The 21,613-nt window shown below is 42.8% G+C and overlaps 1 protein-coding gene across 2 annotated transcripts in view; it reads left to right on the plus strand.

Annotated features, from left to right (window-relative positions):
• LOC138638370 (mast cell carboxypeptidase A-like) overlaps positions 1-21,613 on the plus strand; it is a 62,900-nt gene that overhangs the window by 30,180 nt on the left and 11,107 nt on the right. For both annotated transcript variants that reach the window (XM_069727603.1, XM_069727604.1), the window contains exons 6-7: positions 8,189-8,290; positions 8,515-8,625. In XM_069727603.1, the coding sequence (XP_069583704.1) occupies positions 8,189-8,290; positions 8,515-8,625 (213 nt within the window). The remainder of the gene's footprint in view (positions 1-8,188; positions 8,291-8,514; positions 8,626-21,613) is intronic.

Consider the following 21,613-nt stretch of genomic DNA (forward strand, 5'->3'; position numbering starts at 1 on the left):
GCGGTCACATTATAACTGCGCAAGCACTCCTCCTGTACAAAGATGGCGGCAGTCAGTGAATCATTTGGCTGATCCCGGCGGCGGCATGTTCGCGACGGTGTTCCGCTGGTGGTACCCCGCAAGAGGCTGCGAGAGTGTGAGTGACCTAAGATGGCGGACCTCACCTCCGGTCATGTACGGACCTCGGCGGCTAACGGGTGTTTCCATTAACAGGCATTTATGACACACCTGGATTTAGGTATAAATAGGTGGCCTCTCCAACAGGAAGGTTATGCACCCCTTCTGAGGAAGATTCATATCAAAACATGCATCAAGGGGTTCACTGGATCGTTTTTTTAAATCTGGGTATTTATGAAAGTCCCTGGCTCTTACCTGCATATACATATGCTGTTATGGTAATTTACCTTGAGCTATGGTGTGCACTATTTATTTCTGGCCCCTTCTATGAGTCATATATTTACATGTGATTTAAAACCCCTTATGTACTATCTATTTACATCATTGGGAGTGATCAGAAACAAATCCCAGCATTGTTTGGTTTTATCTATTTATGTAGGTATCTTACATCCACCGGTGTAACATAACTATTTTGCATTATGCACTGTATTTATTATTTTATATATCAGGTATTACCCACTGTGATATTTTTCTCTAAAATCATTTGAGTGATATTAGCAGTGTTGGATGTGGCTAATTCCATATTCACATTCCCGGACTCAAACCTTACTACTTGTTCAGTGTCTGCTTTTTCCATTTCTGTATGGTCTGTTTTCATCTCCAACTACTTTTAAAAATTTTTTTATAATGTTTGATTCAATAAAATTGTTTCATTATTTTGTACTTGATGTTTGGAGGACTTTTTGTTCTACATAATCTTCAAGTGCCGTGACCGTCTGAAGATGTGTTTGCAAAGTTATGTCATCTACACTTTGCAATTTTGCAAACACAACTCAGCTATGTTTTCATTGCATGCATTTATCCCTGTGTTGCCTATATATCACACAACACTAGCTCAGCTGTTTACATATTCATATGCATTTTCATGTCCCACCTTTGTCGGTGACATAGATGTGAATGCATGTAAGGCTGAGTGAAGGCTGTGATTGTAGCGATTAGGCAGCAAAGCTAAACGTGCTGGTAACATATAAGCAGCAAAGGTCTAAATGCCATTGGGGACCTGAGCAATAATGCAAGGGTTCTTTGTTCAAAATTTGAATGGAGCCCATACACCCATGACAGAGGGCAGGCCGATTACCCCTGTAGTGCATCGATCCTCTACATCAGGAGAGACAGTGACTGTTGTGGAGGCCGAATCAATATTCTAAAATTAATTCTGTTCAATATTATTATTAACATATTAATTATAATTATTTTATATTAATACAGGCAGGGTCCTCTCTCCTGTACCAGTTGTGACTTGTATTGTTCAAGATTATTGTACCTGTTTTTATTATGTATACCCCTCCTCGCATTTAAAGCGCCATGGAACAAATGGCGCTATAATAATAATAATTGTATGACTTAGTATTGAACAGAATTGCTGACATCCCCCTATATCTATAATATAACGCTGGGAGCGTCACTCTGTCCGAAGCCTTTATAGACTGCGTAAGCGCAAGCGCCGGCGCAGTCTGGGCCTCACAGAGTGACGCTCCCAGGAGATCGCGGTATGCGTAAACACTGAACGTACATCGCGATCTCCACCGGAGAGTCAGGGACCGCCAGGAGGGTAAGTATATTCACCTGTCCCCCGTTCCAGCGCTGCGTGTGGCTCCGTCTCCCGGGTCCTCTTCTGTGACATTCCCAGTTCAGAGGGCGCGATGACGCGCTTAATGCGCGCCGGCACCGCCCTCTGACTGAACAGTCACAGCCAGAGGAGCCGGAAGATGGCGGCGCGAAGCGCTGGAACGGGACAGACAGGTGAGTATAGCAAGTGCTGGGGGCCTGAGCTAGCGGTGACTCCGGCACCTGACCCCCACAGCGCGCTGGTGTCCCCGCCTGCTCAGGCCCCCAGCACTCGGCGCCCAGCGACGATAGGTGAGTATGGTATTTTTTTTTTTTATATATGGCAGCAGCATACGGGGCATATATAATGGAGCATCTTATGGGGGGCATATAATACAATGGTGGCGCAGGATGGGAGCAGCACATGACAGAACGGGGGCGCAGGATGGCAGCAGCACATGACAGAACGGGCGCAGGATGGCAGCAGCACATGACAGAACGGGCGCAGGATGGTAGCAGCACATGACAGAACGGGGGAGTAGGATGGGAGCAGCACATGACAGAACGGGCGCAGGATGGCAGCAGCACATGACAGAACGGGCGCAGGATGGCAGCAGCACATGACAGAACGGGGGCGCAGGATGGCAGCAGCACATGACAGAATGAGGGCGCAAGATGGGAGCAGTACATGACAGAACAGGGGCGCAGGATGGGAGCAGCACATGACAGAACGGGCGCAGGATGGGAGCAGCACATGACAGAACAGGGGCGCAGGATGGCAGCAGCACATGACAGAACGGGGGTGCAGGATGGGAGCAGCACATGACAGAAAAGGGGCGCAGGATGGCAGCAGCACATGACAGAACGGGCGCAGGATGGGAGCAGCACATGACAGAACAGGGGCGCAGGATGGGAGCAGCACATGACAGAACAGGGGCGCAGGATGGGAGCAGCACATAACAGAATGGGGGCGCAAGATGGTAGCATCACATGACAGAATGGGGCACAGGATGGCAGCAGCACATGACAGAACGGGCGCAGGATGGGAGCAGCACATGACAGAACGGGGGCGCAGGATGGCAGCAGCACATGACAGAACGGGCGCAGGATGGGAGCAGCACATTACAGAACAGGGGCGCAGGATGGGAGCAGCACATGGCAGAACGGGGGCGCAGGATGGCAGCAGCACATGACAGAACGGGGCGCAGGATGGCAGCAGCACATGACAGAACGGGCGCAGGAATTGGAGCAGCACATGACAGAACAGGGGCGCAGGATGGGAGCAGCACATGAAAGAACAGGGGCACAGGATGGCAGCAGCACATGACAGAACGGGCGCAGGATGGGAGCAGCATATGACAGAACAGGGGCGCAGGATGGGAGCAGCACATGAAAGAACGGGGGCACAGGATGGGAACAGCACATGACAGAACGGGCGCAGGATGGGAGCAGCACATGACAGAACAGGGGCGCAGGATGGGAGCAGCACATGACAGAACAGGGACGCAGGATGGGAGCAGCACATGACAGAATGGGGGCGCAAGATGGTAGCATCACATGACAGAATGGGGCACAGGATGGCAGCAGCACATGACAGAACGGGCGCAGGATGGGAGCAGCACATGACAGAACGGGGGCGCAGGATGGCAGCAGCACATGACAGAACGGGCGCAGGATGGGAGCAGCACATTACAGAACAGGGGAGCAGGATGGGAGCAGCACATGACAGAACGGGGGCGCAGGATGGCAGCAGCACATGACAGAACGGGGCGCAGGATGGCAGCAGCACATGACAGAACGGGCGCAGGAATTGGAGCAGCACATGACAGAACAGGGGCGCAGGATGGGAGCAGCACATGAAAGAACGGGGGCACAGGATGGCAGCAGCACATGACAGAACGGGCGCAGGATGGGAGCAGCATATGACAGAACAGGGGCGCAGGATGGGAGCAGCACATGAAAGAACGGGGGCACAGGATGGGAACAGCACATGACAGAACGGGCGCAGGATGGGAGCAGCACATGACAGAACGGGCGCAGGATGGGAGCAGCACATGACAGGACAGGTGCAGGATGGGAGCAGCACATGACAGAACAGGGGCACAGGATGGGAGCAGCACATGAAAGAACGGGGCACAGGATGGGAGCAGCACATGACAGAACGGGGGCACAGGATGGGAGCAGCACATGACAGGATGGGACCAGCAAATGACAGAATGGAGGCGCAGGATGGGTGCAGAACATGTCAGAATGGAGGCGCAGGATGGGTGCAGCACATGTCACAATGGGGGCGCAGGATGGGAGCAGCACATGACAGAATGGGGGCGTAGGATGGGTGCAACACATGACAGAATGGGGGCGCAAGATGGGTGCAGAACATGTCAGAATGGAGGCACAGGATGGGTGCAGAACATGTCAGAATGGGGGCGCAGGATGGGAGCAGCACATGTCACAATGGGGGCACAGGATGGAAGCAGCACATGACAGAATGGGGGTGCAAGATGGGAGCAACACATGGCAGGATGGGGCGCAGGATGGGTGCAGCACATGACAGGATGGGGACGCAGGATGGAGCAGCACATGTCAGAATGGGGGTGCAGGATGGGAGCAGCACATGTCAGAATGGGGGTGCAGGATGGGTGCAGCACATGTCAGGATGGGGACGCAGGATGGAGCAGCTCATGACAGGATGGGGACGCAGGATGGAGCAGCACATACCAGGATGGAGACCATATACCAATATAGATGCTAGCCACCCGGGCGTAGAACTGGTTCAATAGCTAGTACTATATGAGTCTGCACAAAGCCCCATATATTATTATTATTTATTTAAATTAATTCCATGCTGCTGTACATGAGAAAGGGGTTACATACAAAGTTATAGATATTGTTTACAGTAAACAAATTTACAATGACAGACTGGTACAGAGGGGAGAGGACCCTGTCCTTGCCGACTTACATGCTACTGGATGATGGGGACAAGACAGAAGGTCAGGGGTGCACAGCTCTCGTAGTGGTGAGGCGGCAGAATAGATATTGCAGACTGTAAGCTTTCCTGAAGAGATGGGTTTTCAGGTTCCGTCTGAAGGATCCGAGGGTGGTGGATAATCGGACGTGTTGAGGTGTGGAATTCCAGAGGATGGGGGCTATTCGGGAGAAATCTTGGAGGCGGTTGTGTGAGGAACGAATAAGTGTGGATAAGAGTAGGAGGTCTTGGGAGGATCGAAGATGTCATAAAAGCCCCCACCTAGCCTCAAATATATAGAATAGGAGCCCCACCTAGCCTGCTATATACATGATGAGCCCCCACATAGCCTCCTGTATACAGTATGAGCCCCACGCAGCCTTCCATGTAAAGCATGTACCCTATGTAGCCACTCATATAAAGCATGTGCCACACGTAGCCTGATACACAGCATGTGTCCCACGTAGCCTCTGATATACAGTATGTGCCCAACGTAGCCTCCGATATACAGTATGTGCTCCACATAGCCTATGATATACAGCATGTTTCCCCACGTAGCTTCACTCATGTCAGGATTCAGAGGATGCAGAGAGCAGCGGCAGTGAATGGATGGTGGGAAGGGAACGGTGTGTCTCTGCCCTTTGGCTGTCTCGGTCCGTGGCCCACAGGCTCCACTTTGCCCATGTCTGCTCTACATTATTACCTTGAATGATCTCTTTTCAATTCTGTTGATAGAAATTATACAGTGACACTGCATAGACATCAAATACATAAGGACTAGCAGGAGGCAGGGAAAAAACAGAGAATTACAGTACTAGCTGGGAATCGGACCCCTTCCTTGAAAATTTAGCCTCATTTGCATAAAGATCCAACATTTTCTCAAAGATTTTTAGAACTATATACAGTCAAAGTAATAAGTATTTGATTCCATGCTGATTTGATAAGTTTGTCCACTGACAAAGCCATGAACGGTCTATAATTTTAAGGGTAGGTTAATTTTAACATTAAGAGATGGAATATCAAAAATAAAATCCCAAAAATCACATTGCACAAATTATATAAAGTTTTTGCATTTTGCAGTGATAAATAAGTATTTGATCCCCTACCAACCATTACGAGTTCTGGCTCCTATAGACCAGTTAGACGCTCCTAATCAACTCGTTAACTGCATTTACATCTACAGTAGTTACATGTCTAGCAGCTGATGACATCTTTGAATATTTACTCTTTAAATGGTGTCAGGTTGATTGGGAATATTGATGTACTAGCTTTATACGAGTATTTAGTCAGACATCTGGAATTGTGACAATATTCTTGTCAAATAAATGTACCTCCTGGCTGTTTTTTGAACCCTCAGTATAGGGTCGTGTATTCATAAGTATCCCCTTGGCAGTCTATGGCATCTATGCCCTTTGTATGAAGACTTCAGTCTGTATTAGACATTTGGTATATCACCCTGGCAGGGAGTATCTTTTTCTGTATCTGTATATCCATTGTTATTGTTATTGTTCTATTTTAGATTTATTCTGTTAATAAAGATGAATTAATTTTACTCTTTTAACCCATGCTTCCTTGCTCTATTTGGATTGTATATAGATATATGTATTTGTGGCCAGCAATGTTATTAGTTTAGTGACTCTAAAGCTTCTACAATCCCTGGCAAAAATTATGGAATCACCTGCCTTAGAGGATGTTCATTCAGTTGTTTAATTTTGTAGAAAAAAGCAGATCACAGACATGGCACAAAACTAAATGGCAACTTTCTGGCTTTAAGAAACACTAAAAGAAATCAAGAACAAAAAATGTGGCAGTCAGTAATGGTTACTTTTTTAAACCAAGCATAGGGGAAAAATTATGGAATCTCTCAATTCTGAAGAAAACATTATGGAATCACCCTGTAAATTTTCATACCCAAAAAAACACCTGCATGAAATTAGATCTGCTCGTTAGTCTGCATCTAAAAAGGAGTGATCAAACCTTGGAGAGTTGTTGCACCAAGTGGACTGACATGAATCATGGCTCCAACATGAGAGATGTCAATTGAAACAAAGGAGAGGATTATCAAACTCTTAAAAGAGGGTAAATCATCATACAATGTTGCAAAAGGTTTTGGTTGTTCACAGTCAGCTGTGTCTAAAATCTGGACCAAATACAAACAACATAGAAAGGTTGTTAAAGGCAAACATACTGGTAGACCAAGGAAGGCATCAAAGCATCAAAACCGGAAACTTAATGCAATATGTCTCCAAAACAGGAAATGCACAACAAAACAAATGAGGAACAAATGGGTAGAAACTGGAGTCAACGTCTGTGACCGAACTGTAAGAAACCGCCTAAAGGAAATGGGATTTACATACAGAAAAGCTAAACGAAAGCCATCATTAACACCAAAACAGGTTAAAAAAACAAGGTTACAATGGGCTAAGGAAACGCAATCTTGGATTGTGGATGACTGGATGAAAGTCATATTCAGTGATGAATTGCGAATCTGATGATGCTGGAACTTTTGTTTGGTGCTGTTCCAATGAGATTTATAAAGATGACTGCCTGAAGAGAACATGCCAATTTCCACGGTCATTGATGATATGTGGCTGAATGTCAGGTAAAGGCTCTGGGGAGATGGCTGTCATTACATCTTCAATAAATGCATACTGTAAGTTTATGTTGATATTTTGGACACTTTTCTTATCCCATCAATTGAAAGGATGTTTAAGGATGATGAAATCATTTTTCAAGATGCATCCTGCCATAGAGCAAAAACTGTGCAAACATTCCTTGAAAAAAGACACATAAGGTCAATTTCATGGCCTGCAAATAGTCCGGATCTCAATCCAATTGAAAATCTTTGGTGGAAGTTGAAGAAAATGGTCCATGACAAGGCTCCGACCTGCAAAGCTGATCTGACAACAGCAATCAGAGAAAGTTGGAGCCAGATTGATGAAGAGCACTGTTGGACACTCATTAAGTCCATGCCTCAGAGACTGCAAGTAAAAACCAGAGGTGGTGCAACAACATGTGCAACAACATACTAGTGATGTTTTGGAGTGTTTTTTTTTGTTTGTTTTCATGATTCCATATTTTTTTCCCTCAGAATTGGAGTGATTCCATATTTTTTCCCTATGCTTGGTTAAAAAAAGTAACCATTACTGACTACCACATTTTTTGTTCTTGATTTCTTTTAGTGTTTCTTAAAGCCAGAAAGTTGACATTTGAAATGACTTTAGTTTTGTGCCATGTCTGTGATCTGCTTTTTTTCTACAAAATTAAACAACTGAGTGAGCATCCTCCAAGGTCGGTGATTCCATAATTTTTGCCAGGAGTTGTAGTACATAGGTTTTCTGTAATATAGACCCTAATAATACAATATACCCGAACACGGAACATGGAGAGTGGTTGTCTTAATGAGGATAAACACTTTCTTTAAATTAACTTTTTATTTCTTTATATTACTTTATTGGTATCAAACTATAATTATGTTATTCATTTCACCTTTTAAAGATTGGAAATCAAAAATCTGCCAAGAAAGGAGTCTTCCTAGAATGTGGAATCCATGCTCGGGAATGGATCTCTCCAGCATTCTGTCAGTGGTTTGTAACAGAGGTAATGGGACAGAAAGTTGTTGAATTAAGAAATAGAAGCTCTAAACTTTCTCATCTCTCAGTACAAGTCATGTGACTGCTCACCTGTCCAAGCTGTTCCTTTGTGGATTTTCTCTTGTTTTATTGAAGTTGTAAAGCCCGTTAGGAACCATTTGTGTTCCTGTTTTAGAATTTATACATAATGTACATTGAATACAAATATTCCATTTTTTACATCCTAACCAGGCAATAAGAACTTATGGAAAGGACAAGGAAATGACTAGGCTTTTGGACAGTTTGACATTTCATGTGCTGCCTGTATTAAATATTGATGGATATATTTGGACTTGGACAAATGTAAGTATTAGACGTGGATAATCATCATGCATTATATAACAAGAAGGAGATAAGATGTAGTACACCTGAAACTCAGTGGACTGACTCATGAACACTGAACATTGTGACTAAACATGAAGAATACAATGTTCTATAAGAATGTTCACATAGATTCCTGTAATTGAGTATAAAGATAAAGGAGGCAATCAGGAATTAAACACTTATATATTGTATATTTTTCCACAAGATTGGTCATCTAGAGATTCTTGATGAAGTTCATAGACAGGAAAAAAATTACATTATAAACATATTAGAACAACCTAGAAAAAAGAATTTCATAAACACTACAATATATAAAAATGCCCTTTATTAGTATTAGTTTTCTCAATACCACATCCAATAAAATGAGCATACTAGTTATACAGAATGAATACTGCCATACTGTGATGGTCTTCAGTAAGTAAGGAGGGCCTCAAACTATCCCTGGTACTGGGACCCTAGCTATCCCTGTCCTGATGGTACTCTTGATGGTAGAGAGGCCCGAGCCTCCAACCTTACTATGCTCCTGATATGACCTAAGCTATCCCCTACCCCAGGAGGCCTGGGACAGATATATTAGTGTATAAACACGAAAGACAAATAGGGATAACAAAAAGCAACTTACATAAAAAACACTCAACAAGGGCAGGGAGAAATAACTGGAAGGATCGTCAGGTACTAACCAAATGGGAATAGGATGATTGAGAAAGCATACACCTGAAAACAGCATCCAACAATCTCTCGTAGCAACTACACACTGCAACATCAGCACACCATCTCTATCAAGCCAGGAAGTAAAACTTTCACAGGCAGGGATGAAAGGGTCTAGCCAGGTTTTATTGAGGGAGAAAATGAGCAGATCAGGAGCATCTGTAAGATGGAGCTGCATGACTCCAACCAAAGAGTCTTTAGCCTCTTCAGCCCCGAAGGAAACAAAGTCCATTTAATATGAGGAACAAAACACACAGGCTAAAAGGAAGACCTGCAATTTCCAATGCGTAATGATCGCTTAACTCCAGATCTCCCAGGAGGTTGTGACACACTTGTGACAAATACACTTAGGAGGGGTGAAAGCTCATGTCCCCAGAGAAGACTCTGAAGATATGACCAGTTGGACTACAAGCAGAGATTTCACAAACTGTGCTACAACAGCAACAAATGTAAATATCTCTGTAATGGAGTGTCACAGCGCAAAACAGAAAAGAGCAGCAGAATCAGTGGTGATCAGGGATTTTTACAAGTTTAACATATTTTTGACGAGTAAGTGACATGTCCTCTTTAATATGTTTATTCTTTAAAACTTATTATGCTTATTCTATTTTACCTATCATGGATGTTGAGAATTCAAAAATCTTGTACTCAGTTTTTTGGAGCAAGTACCAGGTTGTCTTTAACCCCTTTCTGACCTCGGACAGGATAGTACATCTGAGGTCAGATCCCCTGCTTTGATGTGAGCTCCAGCAGTGAGCCCGCATCAAAGCTGGGACATGTCAGCTGTTTTGTACAGCTGACATGTGCCCACAATAGCGGAGGGTGGAAATGCGGTTCACCTGCCGCTATTAACTACTTAAATTCCGTTGTCAAACACTGACAGCAGCATTTAACTAGTGCATCCGGCCGGAAATGCGAGCATCGCTGACCCCCGTCATGTGATCAGGGGTCAGCAATGCATCGGCATAACAACCAGAGGTCTCCTTGAGACCTCTATGGTTGTTGATGCCGGATCGCTATGAGTGCCACCCTGTGGTCGGTGCTCACAGCAATGTAACTATTCTACTACATAGGAGCGATCTGAGCTTTGCTCCTATGTAGCAGAGGCGATCAAGTTGTTCCAGCTTCTAGCCTCCCATAGAGGCTATTGAAGCATGGCAAAAGTCCAAAAAAATGTTTTAAAAAATATAAAAAAAATTTAAAAAATATAAAAGTTTAAATCACCCCCGTTTCGCCCCATTCAAAATAAAACAGTAAAAAAATCAAATATACACATATTTGGTATCGCCACGTTCAGAATCGCCTGATCTATCAATAAACAATAAACAAAGGATTAACCTGATCGCTTAATGGCATAGCAAGAAAACAATTAGAAACCCCAGAATTACTTTTTTTGGTCGCTAACGGGCAATCAAAAGAACATATCTGCACCAAAATAGTATAATAAAAAACGTCAGCTCGGTGCACAAAAAATAAGCCCTCACCCAACCCCAGATCACAAAAAAATGGAGACACTACGGTTATTAGAAAATGGCGCTTTTTTTAAGCAAAGTTTGGAATTTTGTTTTCACCACTTAAATAAAAAATAACCTAGATATGTTTGGTGTCTGTGAACTCGTAATGACCTGGAGAATTAAAATGGCAGGTCAGTTTTAGCATTTAGTGAACCTAGCAAAAAAGCCAAACAAAAAACAAGTGTGGGATTGCACTTTTTTGCAATTTCACCACACTTGGAATTTTTTTCCTGTTTTCTGGTGCATGACATGCTAAAACCAATGATGTCGTTCAAAAGTACAGCTTGTCCCACAAAAAATAAGCCCTCACATGGCCATATTGATGGAAAAATTTAAAGTGATGGCTCTGGGAAGGAGGAGAGAGAAAAACGAAAAAACGAAAACATCCCTGGTCATGAAGGTGTTAACGAAACCCTATAAAATATTAAGCATGACCCAAATGTAAATCATGGCACCAATAGATTAAAGCCATTATGGACTCCACAAATACTTATCAGAGAGCTGTGAGGCAATACCTGTAAGCACAGCTAGTCCATTAGATCTAGTAATGAAAAATAAACTCAGAATATACCTGTAGACAAAATGGTGTGAATATGAGGAGCCCGTGAAAGACCCTCATGGCTTCGTCATGAGGTAAATATACATGTATCAAACAGGACATTAAATACTGCAGTAGGACATTCCAACGAGAACTAATGAGCACACTTCCTCCATGATGCCACTTCACAGTAGAAAAAAAGTACAGCATACATTGATCAGACATGGGCCAGTGTGATTACATTACACCAACACATACCATGGTGATGTAAACACACAAGTGGAATCCTTCCACGGCGGTGGGGGAACACATGCAGTGTGCCCTCTTGCTAGGTAAGTGCATAATAAGAGCAATTCTGAATTCAGAATTACAGACAACTTACATGGCAGATGTGACAACCTACATGGTGAGCTGTAACATGTGCCACATGTTCACAGATCGACCAGAAGAAGAATCCAACTTCACCTGCCTTGAAGTGTAGACTTTTAGCCCTTTTAGAAGAAAAGATGCTGGGTCTGGAAGAAAGAATTGCAACTTTGAAACTCATCAAAGAAAATGAAAACTTCCTAGACTGAACAGAAGCATCTCTACTGGTCATAGAAGGTGAAGAACGTGTCAGAGAACCTCCAATAGCAGACGAGTGGAAGCATGTGACCTAAAGAAGCAAGAAGACTATCGAGACATCACCAACCACACAACTGAGAAACTGATACCAAGGAATTGTGGAGGACGAAGATGGCACACCAAAGGATGAGGCACTACCAGCAAGCAAAGAAGAAAACGGGCACACAGCAACATCCAGAACAACAGCCAAGAAGCGAAAAAGAGTGGTAGTGGTTGGAGACTCGCTACTGAGAGGCACAGAAGCAGCCATCTGCACGCTGGACATAACCACAAGAGAAGTATTCTGCCAGATCAAGGATGTGAACGATAGAATACCAAAGCTCATCAGTTCCAAGGACGTCTACCCATTTCTTCTGATACATGTTGGCACCAATGAAAAGGCAAGGACCTACCGACAATCTGCAAGGACTTTGAAGAGTTGGGAAGAAAGTAAAGGATCTGGATGCATAGGTAGTTTTTTCTTCTATCCTTCCAGTAGACGGGCATGGCACCAGGAGATGCAACAGGATCCTTGATTAGAACAACTGGCTCGGGGGGCATGGCCTGACTGCAAGAGTGAACAGTTGCACTTCTCAGGAGCTCCTGCTCAGCTCTTGATTCTCACCGAATTTACTGACCCTACAGTGCTAATTACAGCTCCCTGAACGGACTATAGTGCTGCGGTTATTCCTGGAAAATCCTGAGGAAAAGTGGAGCACCTCACCCCAGCACAGGACTCTCAGACCTCGGGTGAGAGAGGGCGATGGTGTAGAGACGCCGCCTTCTTGGACACCACACATACCGGGAGTACAGCAAACTGAAGCGGCTTCAGGGAGGTACGAACTACCCCTGCCCCTGATACACTCCCCCACTCCAGCTCACTGCTCACATAGCTCACCACTTACCTACATCAGCGTCCCGGCGTCCCTGGGATGCGGCGATTCCTGTGGTGCTCTGCGGCGCACCGGGCAGCCGTTGCTGTGTTCCAGCCACTGCTTCCTGCTCGCGGTGACTGACAGAGAAGGGGACACACCTGTCAGCAAAACGCTGGGTGGGCACATCGTCCGCAGCGGCGCTCTGTGCCCCTCTTAGCCCGGCAGTAGAATCAGTGGGACAGCGCATCTCTGCAACTGGGGTGACGGACCTGGTGGATTTCCCGCCAAACCTGATGCCATCTTGGATTCCTCTTTTGGTGCAGGGAGAAATACCTGTGATCAGTATATAGGAGGAGGCCACTCTTCCTCCACAGCTCGTTATTTGTGCCTTCTCTCCTGCTGCCCCCTACCCACTTCTTTCAGCATATATACTACTCAATTAGACTTTGTGAGAGAGTCAACCCTCCAGTGCACAGACAACAGAGAGATCCGTTTTAACTTCTTTTTTACAGTAAGTGCTGCTGGCTATCTGGGATCAGAAATTGATCTGTCTCTTCATCCTTCGGTTAACCAAATGTGAGAGACTATCCTCCATTTAAAGTGTCACTAGAGACTTTATATGCTTATTTCTTTTGTTTTTCTTCTTATACATATTGACATGGAAAGTGCTCGGCAAGACATTATTTTTCTTTACTGATCCTATAGCGACACCTAGTGTCCATGCCAAATATCTGCTCTAAATCCAATATAATGTGCAAATAAGTTTTTTCCTCATTTTGTCCAAGTTGTGTTTACAGCTACTCACGTTAACAGAAAGTCACAACAAGGTCAAATCACAAAAAGAACTTGAAAAATTAGCGAATAAAGCTATGGCAGACGAACAGAAAAAAAATGCTCATGGTGCTCTTGACTCATATTTGAAGAAAAAATAGAACCTTCTCATACTCCTAAAATCAATTTCCTTTGAGAATATAGATGAATCCGATCTCAGCGAAGTCGAATCCGATAGTGATTCTGCCACAGGAGACGTAGCTCCCATCTCCATAGCTTTTATGAAAAAGTTAATGGCCCAAAATATGAAACCTCTTCTTGAGGAAGTGACAGGAATGCGCTCAGATCTCCAACAACTAGGCCACAGGGTTGAGACCTTGGAGTCCGCAAATACAGATATGGTCGATGCTTTAACCTGCCTCCATGAACCGGCTCTCAAACAATAACAACACCTTAATGTAGCACTATTTGCCGCAGAAGATCAGGAAAATAGGAGCAGAAGAGGTGTCCCAGAGTCCTTTGCTCGAGAAGCCCTGGATAAAGCATTCAAATAAATTTTTACCAATCTTCTGGGTCAAGAAAGAGTCTCTATAATCACAATTGAAAGAGTGCATCGTGCCGAGACCTAAACCAAAAGCAAACGAACTTCCCAGGGACATCATTTTTGGCCTTCTTAGCTACGTGGACACAGCCGCTATCTTAGCAAGTGCCAGAGAACAAGACAAAATTCTCTATGATAACTCTCAATTGCAACTCTTCCAAGATTTGGTCCCTTCCACTCTGGCAAAGAGGCGGATACTTAGGCCTCTTCTCTCTGCCCTGAAAGCCTAAAATTTAACTGACAAATTGTTATTTCCCTTTGGTCTTGCAGTTAATGCTGGTGGCCGACAAATTGTAGTCCGCACTCCGGATGATCTTCATAAGGCCTGGGAGGCTTTGGACATTTCTCCAATTGATTTACCTTCCCGTATGCCAGTGGACACCAACTGGTGCCTCCCCCCGATAAAGAAGCCACAAGAGTGGTCTCTAAAGAAGAAGCACACCTTTCCTAAAGTCAAGAAACAAGACCCCAAGAAGCATCCACCATGAAAACATTTTATATAAAATTATAGTAATTAATCAGTCGCTTTTTGTTATCTATATACTGTAGATGATTTAGTCTGCCTTTCTATCTTTTCTATTTTTCTTTGCTATTTCTCTTTTATAGCAGCATTTTATATTCACAACTTGGACTACCTTGCCTATGTTTGGGTACTCCTAAACCCCCCTCTGCGTTAGGCGAGTTTTTGATTGTACAAAGTTTGTTGTTTATGCTGCTTTTGTTTATTTTTTCGATACCAGGGTGAGACAGAATCCTTTTCAAGACATGCCAAGTATGAATAGTCAGGTGAGCTAGGGTTCCATCACTGTGGCCTCTTTTAATGTTAAAGGTCTAAATGCGCCACAAAACTAAACCAAATTTTCTCACTTTTAAAAAAACAAAAATCTCAGGTTGCCCTTCTCCAAGAAACACACTTCAAAATTGGTAGAGTTCCTAATACTTCCTTTTCCCCCTACCCTACCTGGTTTAATAGCTTTAATTCCTCTGCATCTAAAGGGGTTAGTATAATATTAAAAAAAGGACTTCCATTCTCGCTCAAAGATACTTTGAGTGAACACAAAGGGAGATATATTTTTGTTAAAGGGTTACTGGCTAATACTATGGTAACGTTCGCCAATTTATATGCACCTAACAAACAACAAGTCCAATGGATCATAAAAACGCTAGATGTGTTACAACTCTTTGCAGAAAGACTGCTAGTTGTTGGAGGTGACTTCAACTTAACCCTTAACCCTGATATGGACTCATCAAGTGGCTCTTCCCTTATTTCCCAGAAATTGAGGCATGATCTGTTGAATAAATTGACCACACTTCATCTTATTGACCCCTGGCGTACTATCCATCCTACCACAAAAGACTACACATTCTTTTCCCCTCCTCATTCATCTTATCATCGAATTGACCTCATTTTGATCCAGTCCCGATCTTTGAGTTTAATTAAATCTGCCAATATAGGTGTAATTACAATCTCTGACCATGCCCATATCTTTATAGACATCTCCATTAACACCTTACCCCGCCCTGCAACAGTTTGGAGACTAAATTAATCCTCAATGGATAATTCACAAAACCTAGAGAAAATAAAATATACAATCTCACATTACTTTAAAGAGAATGCTGCAGAGGGACTCCTAACACCTAAACATCTGGGAAGCGCATAAGGCAGTACTTAGAGGTGAACCTATATCAATTGGTGCCCACGTGAAAAAACAAAGGGAAAAAGAGATTATGTCACTTTTACATCAGATCGCCATCGTAGAGCGTCTACACAAAAAATCTAACGCTCAAAATCTTCAACAAGATCTCTCCTCCCTCCATAAAAAATTCAAAGACCTGCTTAATATTAAATCTGCAGAGTTATTTATGCAATGTAGACATATATTCTATGTCCATGGTAATAAAAATAGTAAGCTGACTTTTCGCCTACTCAAAAATCAAAAAGAAAACAAATTTATAAAACACATCTATAAAAGCCCTAATCTGAAAGTTGATAGGTCTGAGGATATTGCGGAGGCGTTCAGACTTTATTATGAATCTCTTTACAATTTAGACCCACCCGACCCTATGAAAGATCACTTAGCCGCGGTGGATAGGATCCAGGAATTCCTGGCCACCCTTTCCCTTCCAAAAATCCAAGCCAAAGACCATACAGTTCTTCTATCTCAAGTCACTCTCCAAGAAATTAGTGATATCTTACAGACTATGGCAATTAACAAGACTCCAGGCCCAGATTTATTTTTCTGTGTCCTACTATAAAAAATTTCAGATCTGCTCCTACCTCATTTAGTCTCTCTGTTTAACTCTTTTCTGGCAGGAAACACCCCAACCAAACAGACCTTGGAGGCACACATTTCCGTTATCCCTAAGGAGGGGAGAGATGGCAGCTTATGTGGCAATTACCATCCCATCTCTTTACTAAACACAGACTTAAAACTCTGGGCAAAAATCCTTGCATCCAGAATTAACACTGTCCTGGACTCCCTAATTCACCCTGATCAAGTGGGTTTTGTTAGAGGACGTGAGGGTAAGGATAATGCCACAAAAATTCTTTTAGCCATTTCACACACCAGGCGATCTAGCATCCCATTGACTATACTTTCAACTGATGCCGAGAAGGCCTTCGATAGAGCCAACTGGCATTATATGGTTTGCACTTTACGGAAGCTTGACTTCCATCCCCTCTTATTGATGCCATTATGACGCTGTACTCAACCCCAACTGCTAGAGTTAGAGTCAACAGGCTACTCTCGGACTCCTTCGCAATTGGAAATAGCACTAGACAAGGCTGCCCTCTCTCCCCCACCCTTTTTGTGATGGTTATGGAGACCCTAATACAGAAAATAAGACAGGATGAAGCAATCAGGGGGCTCGTGGTAGATCAAATGAAATTTAAAACAGCAACTTTTGCGGATGACCTCTTGATTCTAATCTTGAACCCCATAACAGCTTTCCCTAATCTTCTAGAGCTGCTTGATGAGTTTGGAGTTGCTTCTAACTTCAGAGTTAATATGTATAAATCCGAGGTTTTGAACATTTCGACAACAGAAGAAGTGGTTTCAGAGCTTAAAAAGAATACCCCTATTAAGTGGACCACTGAAAAATTGAAATACCTAGGAGTCTTCCTTACTGCAGATCCCTCTACTCTTTACAAACACAATTTCCTCCCTCTACTAGATAACATACAAACGACCTGCCATACCTTTCATAGATTGGTAGGATAAATATAATTAAATCCTATATCCTCCCAAAAATCTACTATCATAAGAATATGATACCCATACCTCTCCTCAAGTCCTTTTTTGTAACTGCTAATAGACTGGTCACTAGGTTTGTGTGGAGGGATAAGAGAGCTAGATTTCCCTTTAAAATCCTCTCCCTCCCAAAAAAGAAAGGTGGCCTTGGACTTCCTAATCTCAAGACTTATTATTAGGCAATCCACCTGGCCCAATGGATGAACCTGATTAAAATTAGAACTGACCAGAAAACGTCTAATCTTGAACTTAAGTTGCTAGGAAAGAAGGAGGAGATATATCTCTGGACCTCCTCTGCCCTCTGCAAGGTTCATTAGAGACAATAACCAATAATATCTTGGCCATTAAGAGCGCTTGTCCCAAATAAATGGCCACATTGCTTTTTCCTAGATAACATTCCTTTGAATATTATACCCTGGCTCATTGAGCCAAACTACATAAATGCTTTTGATCTATGGAACTCTTTGCCGGCACTCCCAATCTCACATCTCCTTTCCAACCAGATTAAATGCATGGATAACTGGCCTCAAGAAGCCAAAAAACGACCCTGGGACTTCATACAAAAATATCATGCACAACATATTGTTTCAAAATTTAAGTTGGATATCCAAAATAACACAAAATGGCTTTGGCTGGAATTCCTTCTCAGGCTGAAAACTATGCCACCTAAATTAATCTCTAAATTGTATTCTAACCTAATTTCCCCCAACACGCATTTCAAACCTCTATATATATCCTCATGGGAAACCGAGCTAAATTTGTCCCTGTCAAATCGGGAGACAGAGCAAGTTTTGGGAAACTCACATGGTTTTTCAAGATGTGTTTTGTTGCAAGAAAATACTTTTAAAGTCCTTTCAAGATGGTATAGAACTCCTGAGACACTCTACCATCTGGGTCTGTCTGATTCTCCTCTATGTTGGAGATGTTTGAAATCCACTGGCTCTTTAGCTCATATATTTTGGTACTGCCCAATTATCGCTAAATTCTGGGACGAAATCTTTGAATACCTCCGACGAATAGGTTTAATCACACGGAATCTAACACCTCAGGAAGTTCTGCTGTCACTCCCCACAAACTCTTACAATCCTATGGATGGATATATGTAAGCTCGCTCTCAGGACTCTTGGACGTTTCCTGTACGGACCAGGGCACTTGACATACTCAGCTTCGTTATTATATAATACTGGTCCTCTTAGGATTTATGTTCGTGTACTGATTCTTTGTTCTGTATTTTGAAAATTCATAATAAATAATTTAAAAAAAAAAGAACAACTGGCTCAGACGATGGTGCAGTCAACAAGGATTCAGATTCCTGAACCACGGTGTGAATTACCTGTACGATGGACTGCACCTCAACAAACTTGGGAAACACACATTCACCAGAAGGCTCCCTACACTCATCACGAGGGCGTTAAACTAGAAGAAGAGGGGACGGGAATAAAAACATGAAGCCAAAAAAAAATTTATTGATGAAGGATATAAGGTGCGACAAAGAAAACCCAAGATAACATACTTGGAAGAGAGGTAACAAAATATCTAAAACAGTCCACAGGGAGGAGATTGGAACAAAACAAAATCCTCTAAACTGCATGCTCGCAAACGCCTGAAGCCTGTCAAACTAGATGGAAGAACTAGAAGCAAAAATAACCACAGGTAACTATGACATAGTGGGAATAACCGAGACATGATTAGATTAAAGCTATGACTGAGCAGTTAACTTACAGGGTTACAGTCTGTTTAGAAAGGATCATAAAATCAGAGAGGAGGAGGGGTTTGTCTTTATGTATAGTCTTGCCTAAAGATTATTTTAACCCCTTAGTGACAGAGCCAATTTGCAGCTTAACGATCAGGCCAATTTTTACAATTCTGACCACTGTTAATTTATGAGGTTATAACTCTGGAATGCTTTAATGAATCCTGCTGATTCTGAGAATGGTTTTTCGTAACATATTGTACTTCATGATAGCGGTAAAATTTCTTCTATATTACTTTTTATGAAAAAAACAGAAATATGGTGAAAATTTTTAAAATTTTGCAATTTTCAAACTTTGAATTTTTATGCCCTTAAATCAGAGAGATTTGCCACACAAAATAGTTAATAGGTAAAATTTCCCACATGTCTACTTTCCATCAGCACAATTTTGGAAACAATTTTTTTTGTTAGGAAGTTATAAGGATTAAAGGTTGACCAGCGATTTCTCATTTTTACAACAAAATTTACAAAACCATTTTTTTAGGGACCATCTCACATTTAAAGCGAATTTGAGGGGTATACATGACAGAAAATACCCAAAAGTGACACCATTCTAAAAACTACACCTCTCAAGGTGCTCAAAACCACATTCAAGAAGTTTATTAACCCTTTTCGTGCTTCACAGGAACTGAAGCAGTGTGGAAGGAAAAAAATAACATTTAACTTTTTTTTTTTACAAACATTTTAATTCAGAACCAATTTTTTTTTATTTTCACAAGTGTAAAAAGAGAAAATGAACTAAAAAAATTGTTGTTCAATTTTTCCTGAATACGCCGATACTCCATATGTGAAAGTAAAACACTGTTTTGGTGCACGGCAGAGCTTGGACGAGAAGGAGTGCCATTTGACTTTTTCAATGCAGAGTTGGCTGGAATTGAGATTGGACACCATGTCACATTTGGAGAGCTCCTGATATGCCTAACCTGTGGAAATCCCCTACAAGTGGCACCATTTTGGAAACTAGACCCCTTAAGGAACTTATCTAGATGTGTGGTGAGCACTTTGAACCCCCAAGTGCTTCACATTCGTAATTTTTCTACAAAAAAGATCTTTTTGCCTCCTAATTTTTACTTTCACAAGGGTAACAAGAAAAATTGGGCCATGAAAGTTGTTGTCCTGAATACGTAGATACCCCATATGTGGGAGGACTACTGTAGGCGTCATGTTGCATTTGCAGAGCCCCTGATGTGCCTAAACAGTAGAAAATCCCCACAAGTTACCCCATATGTGGGATAAACCACTGTTTGGGCGCATGGCAGAGCTCAGAAGGGAGGGAGAACCATTTGACTTTTTGAACGCAAAATTGTCTGGAATCAATGGTGGAGTCATGTTGCGTTTGGAGACCCCTGATGTACCTAAACAGTGGAAACCCCACAATTCTAACTCCAACTTTAACTCCAACACACCCCCAACCCTAATCCCAACCCCAACCATAATCCTAATCACAACCCTAACCCAAACACACCCCTAACCCTAATCCCAACCCTAACCATAACCCTAATCACAAACCTAACCCCAACATACCATTAACCCTAATCTCAACCCTAACCATAACCCTAATCCCAACCCTAATCCCAACACACCCCTAACCCTAATCCCAACCCTAACCATAACCCTAGCCACAAACCTAACCATAATCCCAACCATAATCCCAACACACATCTAACCCTAATCTCAACCCTAACCATAACCCTAATCCCAAACCTAACACTAATCCTAACCCTAATCCCAACCCTATTCCTAACCCTAACCACAATCCTAACCCTAATCTTAACCCTAACCCTAATCCCAACTCTAACCCTAATTTTAGCTCCAACCCTAACCCCCGGCAGGTGAGACCCCTGAGAAAATCTGACTCTGGGGGCGCTATATACTTTTTTCACAGCGCAATTATTTAACGGTGCTGTGGTTTAAGTACTCTTAACTACCGCCGTTAAAAGGCGTATCGCGGTCGTTAAGGGGTTAAGAGAGGATATTAGTGAAGGGAATGAGGATGTCGAGTCCATATGGTTTGAATTACATGGAGGGAAAAATAGTAGCAAAATTCTAATTGGGGTCTGTTACATCCCCCAAATATAACAGAAATCATGGAAAGTCTAGTACTAAGGCAGATACAGTGCCTTGTGAAAGTATTCGGCCCCCTGGAACTTTTCCCACATATCATGCTTCAAATATAAAGATACCAAATGTAAATTTTTGGCGAAGACTCAACAACAAGTGGAACACAATTGTGACATTGAACGAAATGTATTGGTTATTTAAAATTTTTGTGGAAATTCAAAAACTGAAAAGTGGGGTGTGCCATATTATTCGGCCCCTTTACTTTCAGTGCAGCAAACTCACTCTAGAAGTT

Source organism: Ranitomeya imitator, chromosome 5 (genome assembly GCF_032444005.1).
Source record: "Ranitomeya imitator isolate aRanImi1 chromosome 5, aRanImi1.pri, whole genome shotgun sequence".
NCBI lineage: Eukaryota > Metazoa > Chordata > Amphibia > Anura > Dendrobatidae > Ranitomeya > Ranitomeya imitator.